General features: G+C 32.3%; 9 protein-coding genes across 9 annotated transcripts, besides 1 other annotated feature; 6 read left to right on the forward strand and 3 right to left on the reverse strand.

The window, feature by feature from the left end:
* Positions 1-24: 24 nt before the first annotated feature.
* On the forward strand, positions 25-3,872 carry TVAGG3_0962560 (armadillo (ARM) repeat-containing protein family; the record flags this gene model as incomplete). Its single annotated transcript, XM_001328682.1, has 1 exon — positions 187-3,132. The coding sequence occupies one exon, from the start codon at positions 187-189 to the stop codon at positions 3,130-3,132; it is 2,946 nt and encodes a 981-aa protein (XP_001328717.1).
* Positions 3,873-4,159: 287 nt separating this feature from the next.
* On the forward strand, positions 4,160-4,706 carry TVAGG3_0962570 (EF-hand family; the record flags this gene model as incomplete). The annotated part of the gene is made up of 1 exon (XM_001328683.1): positions 4,171-4,680. One exon carries the CDS (start codon positions 4,171-4,173, stop codon positions 4,678-4,680), a length of 510 nt encoding a protein of 169 aa, XP_001328718.1.
* Positions 4,707-5,301: 595 nt separating this feature from the next.
* On the forward strand, positions 5,302-5,793 carry TVAGG3_0962580 (acetylation-dependent protein binding; the record flags this gene model as incomplete). The annotated part of the gene is made up of 1 exon (XM_001328684.1): positions 5,302-5,793. The coding sequence occupies one exon, from the start codon at positions 5,302-5,304 to the stop codon at positions 5,791-5,793; it is 492 nt and encodes a 163-aa protein (XP_001328719.1).
* A 695-nt stretch (positions 5,794-6,488) lies between these two features.
* On the reverse strand, positions 6,489-6,929 carry TVAGG3_0962590 (biogenesis of lysosome-related organelles complex 1 subunit 2 family; the record flags this gene model as incomplete). Its single annotated transcript, XM_001328685.1, has 1 exon — positions 6,512-6,853. The coding sequence occupies one exon, from the start codon at positions 6,851-6,853 to the stop codon at positions 6,512-6,514; it is 342 nt and encodes a 113-aa protein (XP_001328720.1).
* Positions 6,930-7,593: 664 nt separating this feature from the next.
* TVAGG3_0962600 (calcium-transporting ATPase protein) lies at positions 7,594-10,417 on the forward strand (the record flags this gene model as incomplete). The annotated part of the gene is made up of 1 exon (XM_001328686.1): positions 7,620-10,391. The coding sequence occupies one exon, from the start codon at positions 7,620-7,622 to the stop codon at positions 10,389-10,391; it is 2,772 nt and encodes a 923-aa protein (XP_001328721.1).
* A 347-nt stretch (positions 10,418-10,764) lies between these two features.
* Positions 10,765-11,569, reverse strand: TVAGG3_0962610 (Chain B Ribosomal Protein S3ae; the record flags this gene model as incomplete). The annotated part of the gene is made up of 1 exon (XM_001328687.2): positions 10,823-11,566. The coding sequence occupies one exon, from the start codon at positions 11,564-11,566 to the stop codon at positions 10,823-10,825; it is 744 nt and encodes a 247-aa protein (XP_001328722.1).
* A 2,229-nt stretch (positions 11,570-13,798) lies between these two features.
* Positions 13,799-16,282, forward strand: TVAGG3_0962620 (surface antigen family; the record flags this gene model as incomplete). The annotated part of the gene is made up of 1 exon (XM_001328688.1): positions 13,799-16,282. The coding sequence occupies one exon, from the start codon at positions 13,799-13,801 to the stop codon at positions 16,280-16,282; it is 2,484 nt and encodes an 827-aa protein (XP_001328723.1).
* Positions 16,283-16,360: 78 nt separating this feature from the next.
* TVAGG3_0962630 (Ankyrin repeat family) lies at positions 16,361-16,597 on the reverse strand (the record flags this gene model as incomplete). Its single annotated transcript, XM_001328689.1, has 1 exon — positions 16,361-16,597. One exon carries the CDS (start codon positions 16,595-16,597, stop codon positions 16,361-16,363), a length of 237 nt encoding a protein of 78 aa, XP_001328724.1.
* A 972-nt stretch (positions 16,598-17,569) lies between these two features.
* On the forward strand, positions 17,570-19,882 carry TVAGG3_0962640 (uncharacterized protein; the record flags this gene model as incomplete). The annotated part of the gene is made up of 1 exon (XM_001328690.1): positions 17,570-19,882. The coding sequence occupies one exon, from the start codon at positions 17,570-17,572 to the stop codon at positions 19,880-19,882; it is 2,313 nt and encodes a 770-aa protein (XP_001328725.1).
* Positions 19,883-19,976: 94 nt separating this feature from the next.
* Positions 19,977-20,116: part of a mobile genetic element that runs on past the window's edge.

Below are 20,116 nucleotides of genomic sequence, written 5' to 3' on the forward strand. Positions count from 1 at the left end.
CTTTACTGTGATATGTTAGCTTATGGTGCAAATAAATGCAATGATTATCTCCAATTTGCATTTTTATCTTTTTTTGAATGATTTTAACTTCAAAATGGCATCGAATTCTTCACACCTTTTACGGACGTGCTATTTTTCTTTCAAGCCATCAAACAAGTCCAAAAAGTTGTACGTTAAAGATCCAAAATGTCTGACTTTGCTGACCTTATTAGAGCTCTTACTTCAACAAATGAAGAACTCAGAATCCCAAATCAACAATTATATATGCAGAAAGAAGCCGAAAATCCTGTTGAATGCATGGCAAACTTACTTTCCATTCTGAATTCGGATGATTTCCATGATATCACAACTCATTGCTTTATTTATCTATATAGAATAACATCAGTAATCTCTGCGCAGGATAATTTTGAAATTATTCCCCCTGAAATTGTTGATTTATTGAAAACAGTCTTAATTAAATACATTCAACTTCCAGTTTCACAAAATTCAGTTGCTATACGCCACGCATATCTTATTCTCCAACAATTTGTTATATTTTTCACTACAATTCAACCGGCCGGAGAAATTTTAGAAGCAGTTCATTCTCAGATACAAACAAGTAACCAAGCTCTTGCTATTACTTACATATGTTACTATGCTTCTATTTTTACAGGCACAGACAATGGTGAAGCAATTTTCCAAAATCTTATTGCTTTGTTCCTTCTAGAGAGCTCTTCAACAGAAACTTTTGCTGAACAAATACATCTTTACATGCAACTTCTAAAACTATCTCCAAATGTCTTCGAAGAGGATTTAATGAATCGCTGTGCTTCTCTGTTCATTCAATTAATCAATTCTCCAAAGCCAGGAGATTATGCCTTTGCAACAGCATTAAGGTATTTCAAAGATAGCCTTAAGATGATGAGCGAGGAAGAAATCTCAATGTGCGCACCAATTATTGTTCGCTTATTCTCAGTTTTTTCATCGGAAACCGCCTTAGATTCTCAAAAACTTGAACTTATCGATAACTTTGTTGAAATTACTAAGTTTTATGGTGTTACTGAAATCATAATCGAAAACCTCGAGGAGTTCGGACAGCGTTGCATAGCATTTATTCAAAAATGTGGAGAATCTCAATCAGAACTAATTGAAAACATTAATGATTTATTAACAACACTTTGCGAAGAAGATGATTTCCATGAAAAGTTAACAGAATTGTTCACTCAATATCTTGAAAGCGAAAATCTTTATATTGCTTCAAGTATGCTCAGAATCTTATATCCAACTGGTTACATTTTGCAACTTTTCGAATTATTAAAAGTTGAAGATAGATATATAGTTGAAAATGCTCTCGTTGCAATTGAAGCTGTATTAAATCATCATTTTGAAAAGGAGACTGAGCTAAATGAAGATAATTTGCTGGCTATATTCAAAGGATTATATGAAATCATTTCGGATGAATATTATGAACTTGCTTTGAAAGCAATTGCAACACTCTTGGACGGTGCTGTTGCATTCAAGCTTCATGACTTCATTGTTTCTATTGCACAAGATGTTTTACAGATACTCAGTTCTTATTTCACAGTTGATTCTGTTCACCTTGCAGCTGCAATTGCAATTGCATGCCCATCAGATATGTCTGATGTTGCAGCTCAGATCTCTACAAGGCTTTTAGAATCAATTGAAAATGAAGAGGAACACTTAGATGGTCTTAACATCTTATCATTAGAAGGTAACTTCTTGCGTTGTATGGACGATTCTATGAAGCTCGAATTTATGGATAATCTTATTAGACTCACTGAGAAATATCCTGATATTGTTACAAGCGAAGGATTTGGCTTTTGTATCAAAGCAGTAGGCCAAAACATGACAAACTTCATTGATATTGTCATGCCAAAGCTTATTGAAAACAGTTCCAAGGATCCTGCAATTGCCTGTGACTTCAATATTTCTAACTCTGATTCAGTGATGGCATTCCAGATTCCTGGTTCAGCAAAGAACCTTGTTGTTAGAAGTGAAGAAATTGTTGAAATTACTAATTCAATTAAGAACCTTGCTAAATTCATCAAAGTTGTTGGAAGAAGTGTTACTGATTACAATAAAGAGCTTAATACAGTTGTTAGCAAGACACTTTATCAAATGTTAGATAAGGATATCAGAATTGCTTCCATCAAACTTATATCTGTAATTTCAGTTGCTTTTCCAGAAACTGCTGCTCAGTATGCAGCTTATATCCATTCTTTCTTGCTTGGCTCAGAGGATGATGAGGATGGATGTGTTGCCGAACCAGAGAACGTTGTTAGAATGAAATGTCTTCATAAAATTTCTAAATTAATCGAGAAGGAAGCTGTTCCAATTGAATATGTTTCTGCAATAGCAGATATTCCTGCACAAATAATCAATATGTGTGCAAAGGAAATTATTGGCGAAATTAACAATAATTCATTCTCTGACAATGTTTACAGAGAATACTTAGATACTGTCTGGGAAACTTTAACAATTATGAAATCTATTGAAAATAGAAATCATGAAATTGCTATTATTGCTTTCCAGCAATGCATTTCAGCTCTTGAAGATAATAATCTCTCAGAGCACACTCCACTATTTGATATTATTCGAGCAGGATTGCTTGCAGATTTCTTAGAAATAGTTCCTGAGTATGAGCATTTTGATTCAGCATTCAAGCAACTCACTGATGGAATGATGTCAACAAATGAAAATGTTAGACAACTTTCATTGTATGGATTCGGCAGAGCTGCAACAAAGCTTGATGTAAAGGAAGATGTTTTGGATGGATTCTTATCAATCCTTGCTGGAGCAATCTCCAATGAAGACACTAAGGAGGAAAATTATGCTTTAGGAAATGAATGCGGTCTTTCATCCTTATGTCTCATTCTTGAAAAGAGAATTACAGTTACAGGAACAGCAAATGGAATTGAAGGATACATTCAATTCCTGGCAAATAATCTACCTGTATATAGAGATGATGATGAGTCAGAAATTGTTTATAGATTCTTATATAATTTAAGGAACAATTCTCGTGCTTCTCAAATGGTTAGAGACTTTTGCGACCAGCTATTAACTTCATGCGAAAATATGGATGTATCAAGTGATATTGTTTCAAAAACAATTCAAAAATGTCAATCTGCATAGAAATAAATTTTATATATTATAACTAAGGTCCTTTTTTTAATAAAGAAACATAATAAGAATTAATTTCTTCAATTTGCCAAAATTTCTTTGAAACTCTTTCAATGATTTTGATATGTAACATATGACTGATTTTCTTAAGTTATTGTGTATATTTTGTTCTGAAATTTCACAAAATTTTGTTTGAAAGTTGGATAATCAGGATGAACATCTTAAGATGCATTTTGGTTTCAGATATATGCTTAAATGATTCAGATAAAATAGTTTATTAGATATCATGAGAAAAATATATTAGCGAACTTAAGAACAATTTAATTTTTTAAGTAGTGATTAAATCCATCCAAGAAGGATGCTTTAATTATGATGTTTTAAAGAGAGCCTATTCAAGAAAGAATTTGTTTTGATTACGATAAGTACTTTAAAATTAACCAAAAATGAAAATAAGACGTGTCATTTTAGTGTTAACTTAGATACGAGCGCAATCTTAGCTATGTTAACAATCGGACAAAAATAAAATATTAAATCAAGTTTAATTGGTATACAAGGCATTACCAAGACAAACCTAATATAGTTTTGATAATGCGACATAAGAATCTTGTACGTTAATATGTAAATTTCCTAATTGAATACTGAAAAACAAGAAATCATGAGGAAACAATGATTGAAATATCAACGAACTGTAATTACCTACATAATAATCTCAGCTGCTTTGCTGCATTTGATGAGGGTAATGGATATTTTATTAGGAAAGTCTGATGAATGACACTTTTAAAATTTCAGAGCATTTTGTGAATTTTTATTTATTAATGTTCTAGCTATCAAATAACATCGAAACCTTAAAAATCTTTTTCAGAAAATTTCAAAGACATCTAATTTTAATCGTTACCAACAGTCTCAATAGAAAATAGGTGATATAAAAAAGGTGCGCAGAAAAAATTTTATTGCTTTTTTATAAAATGTTATTTAACATCATTGAAGAAAGAATTGCATAAAAAAAACTTGGTTTCGAAATAACGATTACATTCAATTTATCGAATAAACATGGGCTTTGACTATAGTACATTCATAAATAAGCTCAACGAATTGGATGATGATGCTGACTGTGCATTAACACGAGAACAATTCACACAATTACTTCATGAAATGCCTATTTCAAAAAAAGAAAATTTCATTGAAACTTGCTACATGGGTTTAAAGACTAAAAAGAAAACGGTTCCATTTCAATCAATCAGAAATCTTTATGAATCGAGCCAGCCAACTTTACTGAATAAGAATATGTTATTAATCTTGTTCAGAGGAGTTTCAAAAAAGAAAGAACTGTTTTTAGATAAAGAGAGTTACCTTAAAATTGCTACATTAGCTCTTGAAGACTTCAATAAAGATTTATACGAGCAGAAATTTGCTGAGCTTGCAGAAACAGATACTCAAAAGATATCGCATAAAAATGTTGCTCTATCTGTTTTTGGAATACGCGTTGGATCCAAAGATGATCCTTTTACAGAATCAATTCAAGTTAGATCACCTCATAGCGCATGCTGCTTACTTATTTAATGTTTGTGATTGTTAGTAAACATTGTTATGTACTGATTATTCTAACATGATTTTATCTCAACTCGTTCAATAATTCTAATTCTGATAATTCTAATTATTTTTAAGACAAATGTGAAGAATGCATTATAATGAAATGCAATTGATTTGCATTTTTTTATCAACGGAATTAAAATATCAAGAAAAAGGAGTAGTGAGCAGTTTCTTATGTATAATAGTGTATAAACATGTGATATCTTTATTGTAAAGCAAATTTTCCAGGATATGACTGATGATTTTTTTTTGGGTCGTATTAGCTTTTAGGATTGGACATGTTAGTTGGTGCCTAGATTGAAACAAATTTAATGCTCTTGATCAATCGTTTTTCTTTTTCTCAGATAATTAGTGTTTTGATGCAATTTAGCGATAAGGTTTGCCATCCATTTAAGTAATATTATTTTAAGCAAATCTTCAACGAAATATGGCTATTTTACTGAGTTTTTCAGATTGATAAGATTATTTTGTAACAAAGTTCACTCTTGTCATAAGATTTGTGACTAAATATGAATGAGAAAGAATCTTTTACAATGTATTATAGAGTAATAATAGTGTTTAAAATAGATTGTGTCACCTTTTTACTCCAAAATGAAAAATTTTCAACACGAATGGTGTGCCAAAATACTTGAAAAACTCGATAAAAAACCAACATCCGGACCATTTAAAAATCCAGTTCCTCTTGATAATAATCCAAGATATAATGAAATCGTTAAATTTCCAATGAATTTAGAGCAAGTTAAGCTTAGCCTTCAAAACGATAAATACCATAAAATTATGGAATTTGCTGCAGATGTTAGATTAATATGGTACAATGCTATGTGCTATTATCCTCAAGATGATCCAAAATACATTATAGCTATGGATTTATCAAAATGGTTTGAAAACAAATTGCAAAACTATCCACAAAATGTCAACGAGCGATGGATGATGAAATTTAAAAAACTGCATGCGAGAATCAAGAATTTACTTAACAATCCAATTCCATCAATGCCATCAATTGATTATCAACCACCCGAAATTCCACAGAAGAAGGATTCTACTGAAAAAACCGAAGAAACTCCAAAAGAACCAGCCAAATAATTTTGCTTTTATAGATATCCTTACTATTCAAATATATAATGTTTCGAATTTTATTTGCCAGCTTTATTTCTATATTAATGGCTTGTTTTAACTTTGTAAATAATTTTGATACAATTTATTATAAAAAATGTAATTCTCATATAACTTTTTAATAGTTTCTATTAATATTTTTCAATAGTATTAAAAATTAAAGAAATCATAAAAAAAAATTATTTACCAATATAGTCATTTTGATGAGTGAACTCAAGTTATAGAGAATAATTTCATAGTTTTTATAGCATGAAAGAGATATTGGACAGAATACTCTTTAAATTACACAAAATGTAAAATTTGTACATCAAGCATGTTTATATTTCAATCACAATTATATTTATTACTCAGAATGGAGGAAAAAACAAACAAAAGATATAAAGAGACTTAAAGTTCATAAACTTTGTGCTCAAATATAAATATATATTCAGGATGGATTGCTATATTCAATGAAAACGAGCTATCTGGATGTAGATTATTGACTTAAGACACTTAAATACACAAGCATATAACGTTTCTTTTTGTACAAATGATTGAAATAAAGATTTCATATATATTGGAAGAATCTAGAGTTTTCAATCAAACTACAATCTTCCATAATCTGATTTGTAATAGTTTTTTCTTCTCAATTTGAAATAATATTAAAAAATAAAATTCGAAATTAATTTGAAATATTATATAAACATATTTAATGCTGAACATTAGCTACTTTTGATTCTAGTAAAGTGCAGTACCCTTCTAATTTAGAAATTGTATCTTCGAGAGTTGTAATATCGGCTTCGATGACAGATAAATTACTGAGAAATGAAGCAACGCCGATTTCTTGCTCTTGGAGTGCTGATGCTTTTTCTTTTAATGAGGAAGCTTCATCAACAAGTTCACCATATTTGCCTATTGCAGCCTGGTTAAGCTGGAAGACAAGTTCAAAGTTGTCTGAAAGTTCTTCAGCTTGAAGCTGCATATATTCAGCAATATTCTTTGTAAGATCTTCAGCAGCTGTTTTGATTGGAGTTGTCTTTTCTTCACTCATTTATGAAATAAACTTCTCAAATTTATTCTGCAAAAAAAGTTTTCATGTAGCTGATGTGTGAAGACTTATGAGTTTGTTTGTTATGGGAGGAACTTGAAAACTAATTGTTGAATTTAAAATGGGAACGTGATGGGATTGAAGTGTTTTTGAGTATGTATGAAAAATGCTATGAGTTATGAATTCAATCAATGATGAAAAGTGCTACATAAGATTTTAAGATATCTCTCGATGTGCAATTCCAGAATCATAAAAGAAATATCAATTTTATGGAGAAAATTAACTATGACTAAGCTGCACATACATATATTTGTGCATAAATATCGCAGTGAAATCATATATCTTGTTATATTGCATATTTATCGCTAATCCAAATTATTTGAAAATAAGAAACGTAAATTCATTTAAATGCATGAGATAAGGCTATGCATTCCCTGTGCAATATTATTAAGCAATTTATTATTCGGAGTTTCGAGAGGATGAAGTATCGGGAAAACAAAAACAAAAAATTTCCCATTAATCCAATGGTATTTTATCTGCATTTGCATAGACTAGTGTATTCCGAAATTTACTTGTCAAGTGTCCTGCATTTTGTAAAAAAAAATTTTCTCGAACATTTCTCCTCACAAAACTTGGTCGGAAAATATTCAATTAATTGTGAGTATTGAAATATCTTCCGATACCTATCTAATACTTATCTTAAGCATATAACATTTTCATAATTATTTCTTTGACTGATCCATCTCTCAATTACTTTTTAAGTGCTGTTATGAGCTTATCGAACGAAGAGCTCTGGCACTTAATAGAAAACCAAGACAATGATGCCTTGAATAAACTCATGGGAGTACAAGGAATAGCTAGAATGCTTGACACAGATTTAAAGAAAGGAATAAATTCTACCACAATTCAAAGCAGAATCTCAAAATTTGGTTCAAACCAGCTCCCAGATAGGCCAATACGTTCTTTTTGGAGCATGTTGAACGAGGCACTTAAAGATGGAACAGTCCGTATTTTGATTGTATGTTCCATTCTTTCGCTTGTATTAGAATTTATGTTTGCACCAGAGGAAGAAAAATCTACTGCCTGGATTGATGGAGCTGCTATTTTCGCAGCTGTTGTAATCGTTACTGTTGTTCAAGCCACTCAAAACTTAAAACAAGAGCAGCAATTTGCTGCCGTAAACAGAATCAAATCAATTTACGATGTAGCTGTTATTAGAGATGGCGAAATTCATCAAATACAAAATCATCAGCTTGTTGTTGGCGATATTGTCGAAATACAACAAGGAGACTGCATACCAGCAGATGGTCTTGTTATTACATCAGAAAACCTTAAGATTGACCAGTCCACAGCAAATGGTGAGTCGGAAGCTATCGTAAAGAGCGAAAAGGATCCATTTTTAATCAGTAATACGCATGTTGTAGAAGGTTGCGGTACTTTTTTGGTCATTTGCGTTGGTCTCAACTCTCATCATGGAAGAATTTTCGCTTTAATCAACTCCGAAATCGAAGAAACTCCATTACAGGTCAAGCTGGAAGCACTTGCCGAAAAGATTGGCCTGGTCGGTATCATCGTTGCCAGCTTAACCTTCATTGCATTACTAATTCAGTGGATTATCAGTCAAGTTAAGTTTGGATTCGAATGGGCTCACTGCAGAGAACCTCTTACATACTTTGTTATCTCAATTACTATTGTTGCATGTGCTGTTCCTGAAGGTCTTCCTTTGGCTGTTACAATTTCATTGGCATATTCAATGAATCAGATGATGGCTGATAACAACTTCGTTCGTAGACTCAGTGCTTGTGAAACAATGGGCTCTGTTACAGTTATTTGTTCAGATAAGACAGGTACTCTTACAGAAAACAAGATGAACGTTGAAAGAATAGCCATTGGACCAATATTCCTCAATGTACCTGACTTAGACAGCTCAAATATTGATGAAGAGCTTCTTTTGCTCATAAGAAAATCAATTTCAATCAATACTCAAGCAGTTTTGACAGACCAAGGCTCAATTGGATCCCAAACAGAGTGTGCATTACTTAGATTTGTCAGTCGCATCCATGGCAACTACCAACAACTAAGAATTGCCTTTCCTCCTGTTATCAGATTCTTATTTGACAGAGATCGTAAGAGAATGTCAACAGTTATACCATGGAATGGCATGTACAGGACATTTGTCAAAGGTGCACCTGATGAAATCATCAAACTCTGCACAAATTTCGTCCTTCCTGGTGGAAAACTCATCACATCTCCTGTTTCTGATGATTTTAAGCAGCAATTCATGATTGCTGTTAACTCTGAAGGTGAGAAAACATATAGAACGCTATCATTAGCATACAAAGACACTCATGATTTACCACAAACATGGGAAGATGCCGAGAAAGACCTTACTCTTCTCTGCACAGTATCTATAAGAGATTCCATTCGTCCAACAACCATTTCTTCCATTGACCAATGCAAGAAAGCCGGAATTAAAGTCATAATGATCACAGGTGACCATTCAACAACCGCCGAAGCCGTTGCAAAAGAATGCGGAATCTTAGTTCCAGGAACAAGAGTCATTCTCGGCAGCGAAGTCCGTAAAATGGCCAAAAGTGACTTAATTGCAGCTCTTCCAACAATTTCTGTTGTTGCAAGGTCATCACCCATGGACAAGCACTTGATTGTTTCCGCTCTCAAAGCTGCAGGAGAATCAGTTGCTGTCACAGGTGATGGAACAAACGATGTTCCTGCAATGATGGCAGCGGATGTCGGTTTGTCAATGGGTAAATGTGGTACAGAACTAGCGAAAGAAGCATCAGACATTGTTGTCTTGGATGATGATTTCAGATCAATTGTAAAAGCTGTTGTTTGGGGAAGATGCGTTTATAATAACATCAGAAGATTCTTACAATTCCAATTGACAGCTAACGTTGTGACACTTTTTGTATCGTTTTTGTCAGCTGCTATTTTGAATGAGACACCATTCAAAGCTGTCCAATTATTATGGGTTAATTTGATTATGGATTCTTTAGGAGCTTTAGCACTTGCAACAGGAAGACCTGATGAATCATTATTGAGACAAAAACCTGAGAAGAAAGATGCACCTTTAATTGATAGTTTCATGCTAAAGAATATCATTGGACAAAGTGTTTTGCAGATATTGTTGATTGGATATGTTTTGTTGTTCCCTTACCAGGCTGAACAATATTCTATGAAGCATTACACGTTTTTGTTCAATGTTTTCGTTTTGTGCCAAGACTTTAATTTGGTTAATGCAAGAGTTTCATCAAAGAAGATGAAAGTTACTGATGGAATTCAAGATAACTATTTGTTCTTCATAATTCAAATTGGTATCATGATTGTCCAGATTTTGTTGATCCAAATTGCTGGTGTTTACATTTATTGCGCCCCAATGACAATGATTGAATGGATTTACTCAACATTTTTAGCTGCTTTGACATTGCCAATGGGCGCATTCTTAAGAGCTGTTCACTTCGAAAACTATATAGACAAGATTACAAGTAGAAGAGGTGCAAATAGAAACTTCGAACAATTATAAATTTATAATTAGTTTTACTTTTTTTATTATTTATTTTCATATTTTTCCAGAGCCATAGACAAAGAATATATTACTTCATATCTTATTGAACAAAAATTATTACATTTGAAAGAAATGACTTCTTCGGGTGTAATATGATCATCTATGTTCCTTCATCTACTTTTAAAACCTGATATAAACCAGAAAATTCACCTTCAGGGTTACAACGAAAAAATATTTTGATTTTCTTTGGGATATATGAATATGACTTAAATTAATAAGGTTTCAGGGCGGAATTAAGTTAAATTATGTAAAAATCGTCTGAATATCATCAAAACATTTCAATATTGAAATGAAATCACTGTTTTAAAATGAAAATATGAAGTAAATAAGATGGTAGATTTCTATAAGCTGGATTATTTATTCCAAACCATTGAAATGGTTTTATAAATTTACTCTTCTGTTGGACGCTCTGTTGGAGCAAGGGAAAGCTGAGCGGCATCCTTGGAGATCTTGAGTGTCTTGACCTGCTCGTTGGAGAGAGCTGGGGCCTTGATGACCTTGACCTTTGTGATGTAGACACTTTCGATCTGGCAGATCTGCTTGCACTTATCGACGATTTCGTTCTCGATCTTCTCATCGACGAAGTCCTTGCAAAGCTGCTCAACGCCGTTGGCCTCGCAAGCGTCTGTGAGGGCCTTGATCATGACATCACGGACCTGGCGAGCCTTGTGGGAGTTGGCGTATGTGTGGTTCTTGTGGGAGTTAGCGAGCTTCTTTGTGAAGCCGATTGTGAAGAGGCGGAGGATGAAGCCATCAGCTGTCTTGGCATCGACGGAAGCATCGATCATTGTGCGGTACTTTCTCATGATGGAGTCGAGCTTGTCGTGTGTAAGGCGCATGCCGGCGAACTGTGTGTAAACTTCAGAACCAGCAGCGATGGATCTCCAGGAGAAGAGTCTGTAAGCGTGGGAAAGATCGTTGACCATGTCAGCGTGTGAGAGTTCCCAAACGCGGTTGTTGACGTAGTCCATTGGAACACGGCCACGAGCGCACTTGTTGGAAACTGTAACACCGATGTCACGCTTGCCTGTGAAGTAAGCTGGAACAAGAACGTGGCGCCATTCCTTCTTGATGAAAGAATCTTGCTTTATCTTCTTAGATGTCTTAGGACGTTGCTGCTTGGAAGCACCCATTTCAAAGGCAGACCAAACCGTTTCAACCGATTCATGTATTCAAATTTATTTTTTATTTAATAATATTAAAGATATCTAGATATATAATATAAATCATTTATTCTGTGTTGATTTCCATTCAAATTTCAAATTGTGGATCATAGATTCGATCAATTCACATGGTCATTAATTGATGAAATATATGCTTTTTGAATAAAAATTAAATCCACAAAAGAATTAAGATATTTCGCTAAGTTTATTTAATTGATTTATAATACCCAGATTTGCTTTACTTTTACCACCTCTCGAAAGCTGGGGACACCGCCTATCGTTGGGAGTAGCTATTAAATAGAACCACCAAGGGTATTTTTCGAACTGCCGGTGTAGTGGAAACATCCGACATAATGATTCATTATGCCAAGGTTTGATTCCCATTTAGCCAATTTTTTTTCTTTTTTGGATCATGAATTTTTTTTTGGGTCACTATAAGATTTGTTTCATGTTCTAAATCTGCTGCATATGTAATCTATTTTTATTTACCTATTTTTTAAAAATCTATTGGATTGCCAAATTTGAATATATTTAAAATCATAAAAATCCAAAAAAAACTATAAATATATGTTTTATGCATAGTGCCGATACTCAAATATCAGATTACTTAGATCCATGAATAATATCCGAATTTTTTTTCTTAAAATTAAACTTCAAAACTTCTTCCAATCTTATTCTTAATCAATTGTAAATTTTTAAAACCATTTTTTAAAATAATTTTGCGTAAATTTTATTCTCATGTTGTTTTAATCGAAAATTGATACATTTTCAAAAAAATAATATTGACTTATGAAATTCATTTTTAAGGTGAAATAGTATTGTTTTTATTAAAGTATATGAATAATATATAAAAAATTAATGAATAATATAAGCAGATTTTTAGTTTACAAAACAAATATGAGCAATGCAATTTCAAACTTTTGCTGGCAATTTCGATATTGCTCAAGTTTGTAGTATTTGTGATACCTATAACACCGGCTTAATCAAAATTCGATTTTTCTTATGAGTTATTGAGAAAATTTGATTGCAATGAGAAGGATTTCGACGTTTTTGATAAACTAAGAGCTGAGCTTTAGGGGTTCAGTTCATTTATGGCTGTAGTTTGATGCGTAGATCTCTTTTTTATTGTAAATTCTTTCAGCATGGAGATCGAGAATGAATCTTTTGAGAACTTTATGAGTTTTTACACCCGTAAAGAGGTCCTTCGAGGAAAGATAGTCCAGACTACATGAAGATGTGGGTTAACCAAAAAAAGCCGATGGTTTCCCCATATTCATGTAGATCTTCGAAAAAATGAGCACCAAAAAAGCCAAAAAAATAGGCTTTTTATTGGATTTGTACACTAGATCAATAATCTATTTAGGATCTGACACTCTTTTTAGCCAGAGATATGAGGTCCTTTCTAGGAAAACGATCTATTCATCCATAAAAAAAATGAATTATCGTTTTCCCCAGAAATTACATGGGGAGTGGTAAAAGTAAAGCAAATCTGGGTAACTTGATTGGTCAGAAATCTGTAATCATTACATTGTCTGGAAATAATTGTGAGATATACACCATCAAAAACTGTTCCAGTCGTATTATCAATATACGTATTATTCGATGGATCATATGATGGTGGGATCCGGAGGTTCAGATGTATATTCTATAAATTAAACCATTAAATTTTATATCATGAAAACCGCAAACTTTTTCCCCGAGAATTTCTTATCGAAAAGTGACAAATAGCAACGTTGTCTCTATCTCTAATTTTTGGCGCCATTTTTAAAAAATGATTTTTTGGAATTTTAATGACATTTATAATATATGCGTGCAATTAACTTTTATTTTTTTACTTGTTGCAATTAGCTATCTTTATTCTAATGCAAAAATTCAATTTAGCGAATATTGATAATAGCATGGTTTAAGCATATGTTTAGATACTACAGATATGGACTAAGTTATGTATAGTATGTATAAGCTTAGATAACAAGCATCCATTGAGATATTAGCAATCTAAATTTAATTTCAAATCTCAATGGTTGTCCAAAAACATTGATTTTTATATCGTTAAAATCATCTTTTGGCATACAAGAAAGCGTATTTTGACCAAGCGGATAGAATAATCCAAAATTGAGATGGAATGGTTGCAAATTGAATGTAGTCTCAATTTTTGATGTATCAATTTTTCCATGTAAAGAATTTGCAAAGTTGGCAAGTTAAATGACATATTATGAAGATCCTTTAAGCAAAGTTAAATATACCCTTGATTTAGAAACACTTTATCTTGCACCATCAGAACTTACTAATTTTGTCATCAAATCTCAAACAAAATACATTAGAGGTGAAACAACAAGTTCCTATGCATTTATTGCATGTAAATCAACTCTTAGATCATTCTCTTTTGAAGAAAATTCACAACTTCGAACCATACAAAATTATGCATTTTACCTCTGTGAAAAAATTCAAAATATTGATATTTCGAAATGCAATCTTCTGCAAACAATAGGTGATCAAGCCTTTTATGGCTGTTCCTCATTATCAAGCATCATCCTTCCAGAATCTCTAACATGGCTTGGAGTTGATGTTTTTATGAATTGTAATCTATCAAGAATTGAACTACCTGCATCTCTGACAGCTATACCTAAGAGATGTTTTTATAATAATTATTTCATGGATACAATTATAATTCCAAGCAACTCAAAAATTACCTCTTTGGGCTATAATATGTTAGCCAACACCTTACTCAGAACATTTAATATACCAGCATCCGTGAATAATATTGAAAATGGATGCTTCGAATATGCCTTTCTTGATAGTATTACAATAAGCTCAGGAAGTAAAAATTTCAAAATTGAAAATAATATGATCCTAACAATAGATGGTAAATATGCACTTGGGTATCCGTTAAGAATGACAGGAACAGCAGTTTTTCCAAATGGTGTTAATCAAATTGTGTATGCATCTTTTGGCAGTACATCAATTTCTCATGTTCAATTTCCTGATTCACTCCAAGTAATTGCAGCCTATGCATTCTATAAATCAAAAATTCAAGATGTTTATATCCCAAATTCAGTTACAACTATCAATTCTTACGTTGTTTCAGTAAGACTTTCTGAAAACCTTAAATTTTCGGCTGATTATACATTTCAAGATGTCCCATTCACATCAATAAATTTTCCAATCTCTATTAAATCAATAGATACAAATTGTTTTGTGGGATGTTCCAAACTTTCTGAAGTCACATTGCCAGATAATATTACTTATCTTGCAGGAAACGCATTTCCTAAATCTACTAAATTAAAATTTGGAGTTAATTCAAATTTATATCTTGATTCTCAACTCTTAATTATTGATAAAAGTAATCAAACAATTAATGGATATATTGGAGAGAATGTCGAAAAAGAATTCGTAATATTAAACACAATACAAACAATAACAAGTTCTGTATTTGATGGAAGGGATAAAATAACAAAAATTACATTTCCATGTGATTCTATGTTAAAATCAATAAAAAATACTGCATTTTGCAATTGCCATAATCTACAATTTGTGAATCTCCCATCAACAATAATTAGCATTGGATCATTTGCATTTTATAACTGTTTTAGACTTGAAAGCATTACAATTAATAACGCTCAAGAATTGAAATCACATGCATTTTATGGATGTTACAATCTTAAGTCCATAACACTATCATCTTCAACTATTCCAGAAATTTTTGAATGGACATTTTCCGCTTGTACTAATTTAGTGAATATTGAACTCCCTTCTTCACTTGCAAGGATCGATGATTATGCATTTAAAAAATGTACAAAGCTAGAAAGTGTAGTAATAAATGGAAATTCACTGAATTTTATTGGAATCGAGTCCTTCTCAGAAACTATTATAAAGAAGTTTGATTTCTCTAAATGTGTAAATTTTGAAAATCTTGGATTAAAATCTATTCAAGATACTATTTCTCTTTCAATACTCATTCTCCCACCAAATATTAAGAAAATTTCTGATATGGCTGTTAGAAATAGTGGAGTTATAAATATCACTTTCCCACAAACACTTACATCAATAGGAATAGATTCATTTTCAGAATGTTTTTATTTAGAAGAGATCAATATCCCAGAAAATAGTGCATTGACAAGTATTGGAATTGGAGCTTTTAGAGGATGTATGAGGCTCAAAAAAATAAATTGCTTTTCAAACAGTTATAGAGTTATGACTGGAGCTCTATTTACATATGATTTAATTTCATTAGTTCTATTCCCACCAGCATCCGAAGTAACATCATTCTCACTACCTGGAGATACTCGATACATTAATGAAGGAGCCATCCTTTCATGTACAAATTTAGTTTCAATTTTCATTCCTTCCGATTCAATTTCATATATTTCTACAAGTGCATTTGAAAGTTGTTCTAGCCTGACATGGATAAATATACCAATATGTGTAACTGGTGTTGGTGCAAATGCTTTCAAAGGATGCTCAAAATTGAATTGCGGAATCAAAGTTGAAAACACGAGTAAGACATACCTCGAAAATTTGTTCATTAACGCGAAGCTTTCTCAGCAATCTGTAAAAAATTGCATTGGAAACATAATAACGCGAAATTGTTTGTTCAATACAAACATTTTTTTCATCTTCATTGATGATGACTCATGTTATGATTATTATGTAAATTTTTATTATATAAAAATAATATTTAATATTTAAATATAGATGCTGATTGTACCACCAAATGAATGCAATTGCGAAAATCTAAAACTGGTAAGATAAAGCCCAAAAAATTGATTAAATATTTGCACCATCCAAAATCAGAAGTTTGATTGTTTCTTTACTATTATTTAATGTTGCATGATGAAGTGCATTCATTCCACTTATATCTTTTTCATTGATATTTGCACCATGTAAAAGAAGAAGTTCGGTTGTTTCTTTACATTTGAAATATATTGTATGATGAAAAGCAATTCCTTCATCATTAACTTTTTCATTGATATTTGTACCATTTGAGATGATAAGTTCAGCCATTTTTTGCAATTGAGATGTACTGCCTTATGAAGTGCTGTATCTCCCTTATTATTTTTTCATTGAAATTTGTACCGATTAAAATAAGAAGTTCTGCTATTTCTTTTTAATTATTTTATGCAGAATAATGAAGGGTAGTTTTTTCAATGTAATCTTTTTCATAGACATTTATACAATGTGAAAAAAAGAAGTTTGACTGCTTCCTTATAATTAAACAATGCTACATGATGAATGGTGGTTCACCATTCTTCATCTTTTTCATTGATATATGCACCTTGCGAAAGGAAACATTTTCAAAGTGATGGAATATCAAACATTATTAAGTTTGATCGAAATAAACTAAAAACGATTCAAGATTATTGTATTCATTCATCCAGAATGTAACAAAATCAATGTTGTGTGAAAATATAGCATACCTCATTCAAACTCTATTTGGTTCTTGATATTTCAAACATTCACTCATGATCTTTGGATTCCCTCCTTAAAATGAAAAAATATAGACATTTTTCAGTTATTTCTGAGTTAAATTTCGATCTTAATAACTTGAAACAATCAACTGCTCCATGGTAGAAACATAATTCAAGCAATGAATATCCTTTGTAAGAATTTGGATATAATTGACTTTTAAGTTTTTGTTATTCGGGCATTAGAACCTTGGATTAATTATTTCTAACAATCATATATATTAAACCATTGTGTTTTTAGGTCTCAATTATAATAATTTTTTTGGAAAATATCAAATGATACAAATATTATTGCTGATACATATATTAACGGATAATTGGAAGCAGCATTATACTAATGGAACCAAATGAAACAGTATTTCTTAAAAGAATGAATCATATCCATTGAATTTCGGAGAATTATGTGAATAAAATATTTTACTCACATGGAAAGGGATCTCTAAAGAGTGTAAAGAAGTCGAATATTTTGTAAATTATTCAATTTTGTCAGAAAAAGAAATTCAAAACGGCAATGGAGAAGCAAACTGAATCTGTAATTTTCCTAGTTCAACGATCAGAACCACCAAAATTACTAGAGTTCCTCCAATGCTCAGACGTAGTCCAAGTTTTTAAAACTGGAAATCAAGCTTTAATAGATCGGTTAACATCGCCTGATGGTATTAATGAATTAATAGATATTCTTCACAACACATCAGACTCACAAATTATGAGAAGGATTTTACAGATTTTTACAATGATAGATTCACCTTTACTTCAAAAGCTTGCGGAATCAATAGAATATACGGAACATCTTTTACAAATTCTCGATAGAAATGCAAATGTTTATTCATATGTCATAGGTTCTGTTACACAAATTTTATTAAATTCAATGGAAGTATATCCACACGAAATATACGAAGATTTAAATGCCTCTAGGACAAGTTACCAACGAATCATCAAGAATATTGAAATCAATTCTATTTATTATTTTTGTACTCGTTTTATTTCGCATTCAAAGAAGTCTGAGACATTCGCTTGGGTCCTTTTTTGCTCTCTTATGGGTGATCATGGCCCTGGTTGTCCAATACCTAAGAAATTCGCATACGATCCAGCTGCATCTATTCCTCCTATACCTTTGACAGCATCTATGAGAAAAAAAGTCATCGAATTATTATTTATTTACTTCAACGAATACTTTGAAGTCTGTGATTTCTCAAATGATGCATCAGAAGCGCTTCCTTTAGTATTACAAGATGCTTCTGATGATACAGAGCGTTCATTGGTATTTAAGCTTGGTTTGATACTTAAAATGAATGAAGGATTGGCTTATTCAGCTCAATCTATTTTAAATTGTCTGAAATCTTCAGATTCTTTGATTCAATACTCCCTTTACTATATTCATGCTTTTGGCATTATTATTCGTAATTTGTCCGTTGAACTGATCTTATATCGCTTACTTCATCGTCCTGCAAACAATTTCGTTTTAATTGCGGCTGCAAAGATGATACAAAGCATTATAGAGAACAGCAAGGATACGACTGATTTACAGGAGAGATTGGAAATGATTATAGCCGAAGCTTTCCAAAAATCAACCGTTTCTTCTGTAATTTTACGTGCATTTCGAATGGCATTGATAAATGCAGCAGACGGAATCGAAGTTACTCCAGAATCTCAATATGCCGTTGAACAACTTCGAAAATTAGAGGCAAATCCAAAAATTGGAGAAATTGATGAAGATTATATCAATGATTTAAAGAATAGAGCGGATACAATTAACAATTCAGACAAGTTTAAGCCAGTATTTAATGTTTCGAACCTTTGGATTCCTCAGCAAAAGCAAAAAATGCAAATTAAATTCAAAACAATTGACAGATTGTCAAATCTCAATAAAATCCAATCTTCCAACATTGCCCTTACACCAGGAGATGAATCCAGGCCGAAGATTACTAATATTGAAGGCGCAAGGTCACCTGTCAGAGTTAAATCCACATTTAATGCCCCAATACAGTCAATTCCTCAGCCGCTAGAAGAAGAGGAAGATGACTATTACGACAGTGACTACTATGAAGAGGATCAGAACGATTTACATGAACAAATGAAAATGCGTGAAATGATTGAACGACAAAAGTCCTTCAAAATGCATGCCGCCGAGAAACAAGACAATAATAACACACAGCCGCCCCAACAGGACCAGCCAACCCCTAAAGTTCAGCAACAACAAGTTCAGCCACCCAAAAAAGTGCCACAGTCAATTCTTGATTTACCTGCAATACCACCAGCTCCAAAACCAGCGATAGAAAAGAAGACAAAAGGCAAAGGAAAAGCAAAAGCTAAGCCAAAGAAAGCGAAAGCGAAAGGAAAAGCGAAAAAACAAAATCTTTCTTTTTCTTTCAATCTTAATGTTGTTTCTTCTCCACCAGCTCCTGTTCCTTTCTATCCACCGCGTGCTAGACTCAATCATTGCCTCGAACTCAATGTTTCATCTGTCAAACTGAAGCCGAGAAAGAAGAAACCACGTTTAAACAACAGAATTTTAGTTGTTGATTTCCCACTTGAAGAAAGTAACAAACTTTCCATTTCTGAACCGAATTTCACAGACGTAGACCTTGAAGATGCAATGTTCTTTGGCACACAGAGAAAGAAACTCGCACAGGAAGAGATAAGAAAGATGTTGGCAGCTTCAAATTCGGATCCGGAAGAAGATTTCGATATCGAACCTTTGCCATCAGAAATGGAAGAGGAGGAAGACGAGAAAGAAGAAAAACCTGTGAGAAACCCATTCTCTGTGTTCGCTGCTGTAAGGAAAATAGCTGAGGACGAAGAAGAAGAGGAGGAAGACAAATAATTTAATTTCGAATTTGATTTTTTGTGTTGTTTTTATATTTAATTGTTGTTTATAGACTGTTTATAAACTTTAATTATGATAAAATCATTTTTAAGGGTGCACACGAGAGGATCATGTAAACTTCAGAATTTAGAACCTTATTTTTAGGCATTATCTTGGCTACCTATTTAGGCTCGAAAAGCAAAAAATATCAAAAAATACAACTTGACTCCATTATGACCCTTTCATGGAGGT

This window comes from Trichomonas vaginalis, chromosome I (assembly GCF_026262505.1).
Source record: "Trichomonas vaginalis G3 chromosome I, whole genome shotgun sequence".
NCBI lineage: Eukaryota > Parabasalia > Trichomonadida > Trichomonadidae > Trichomonas > Trichomonas vaginalis.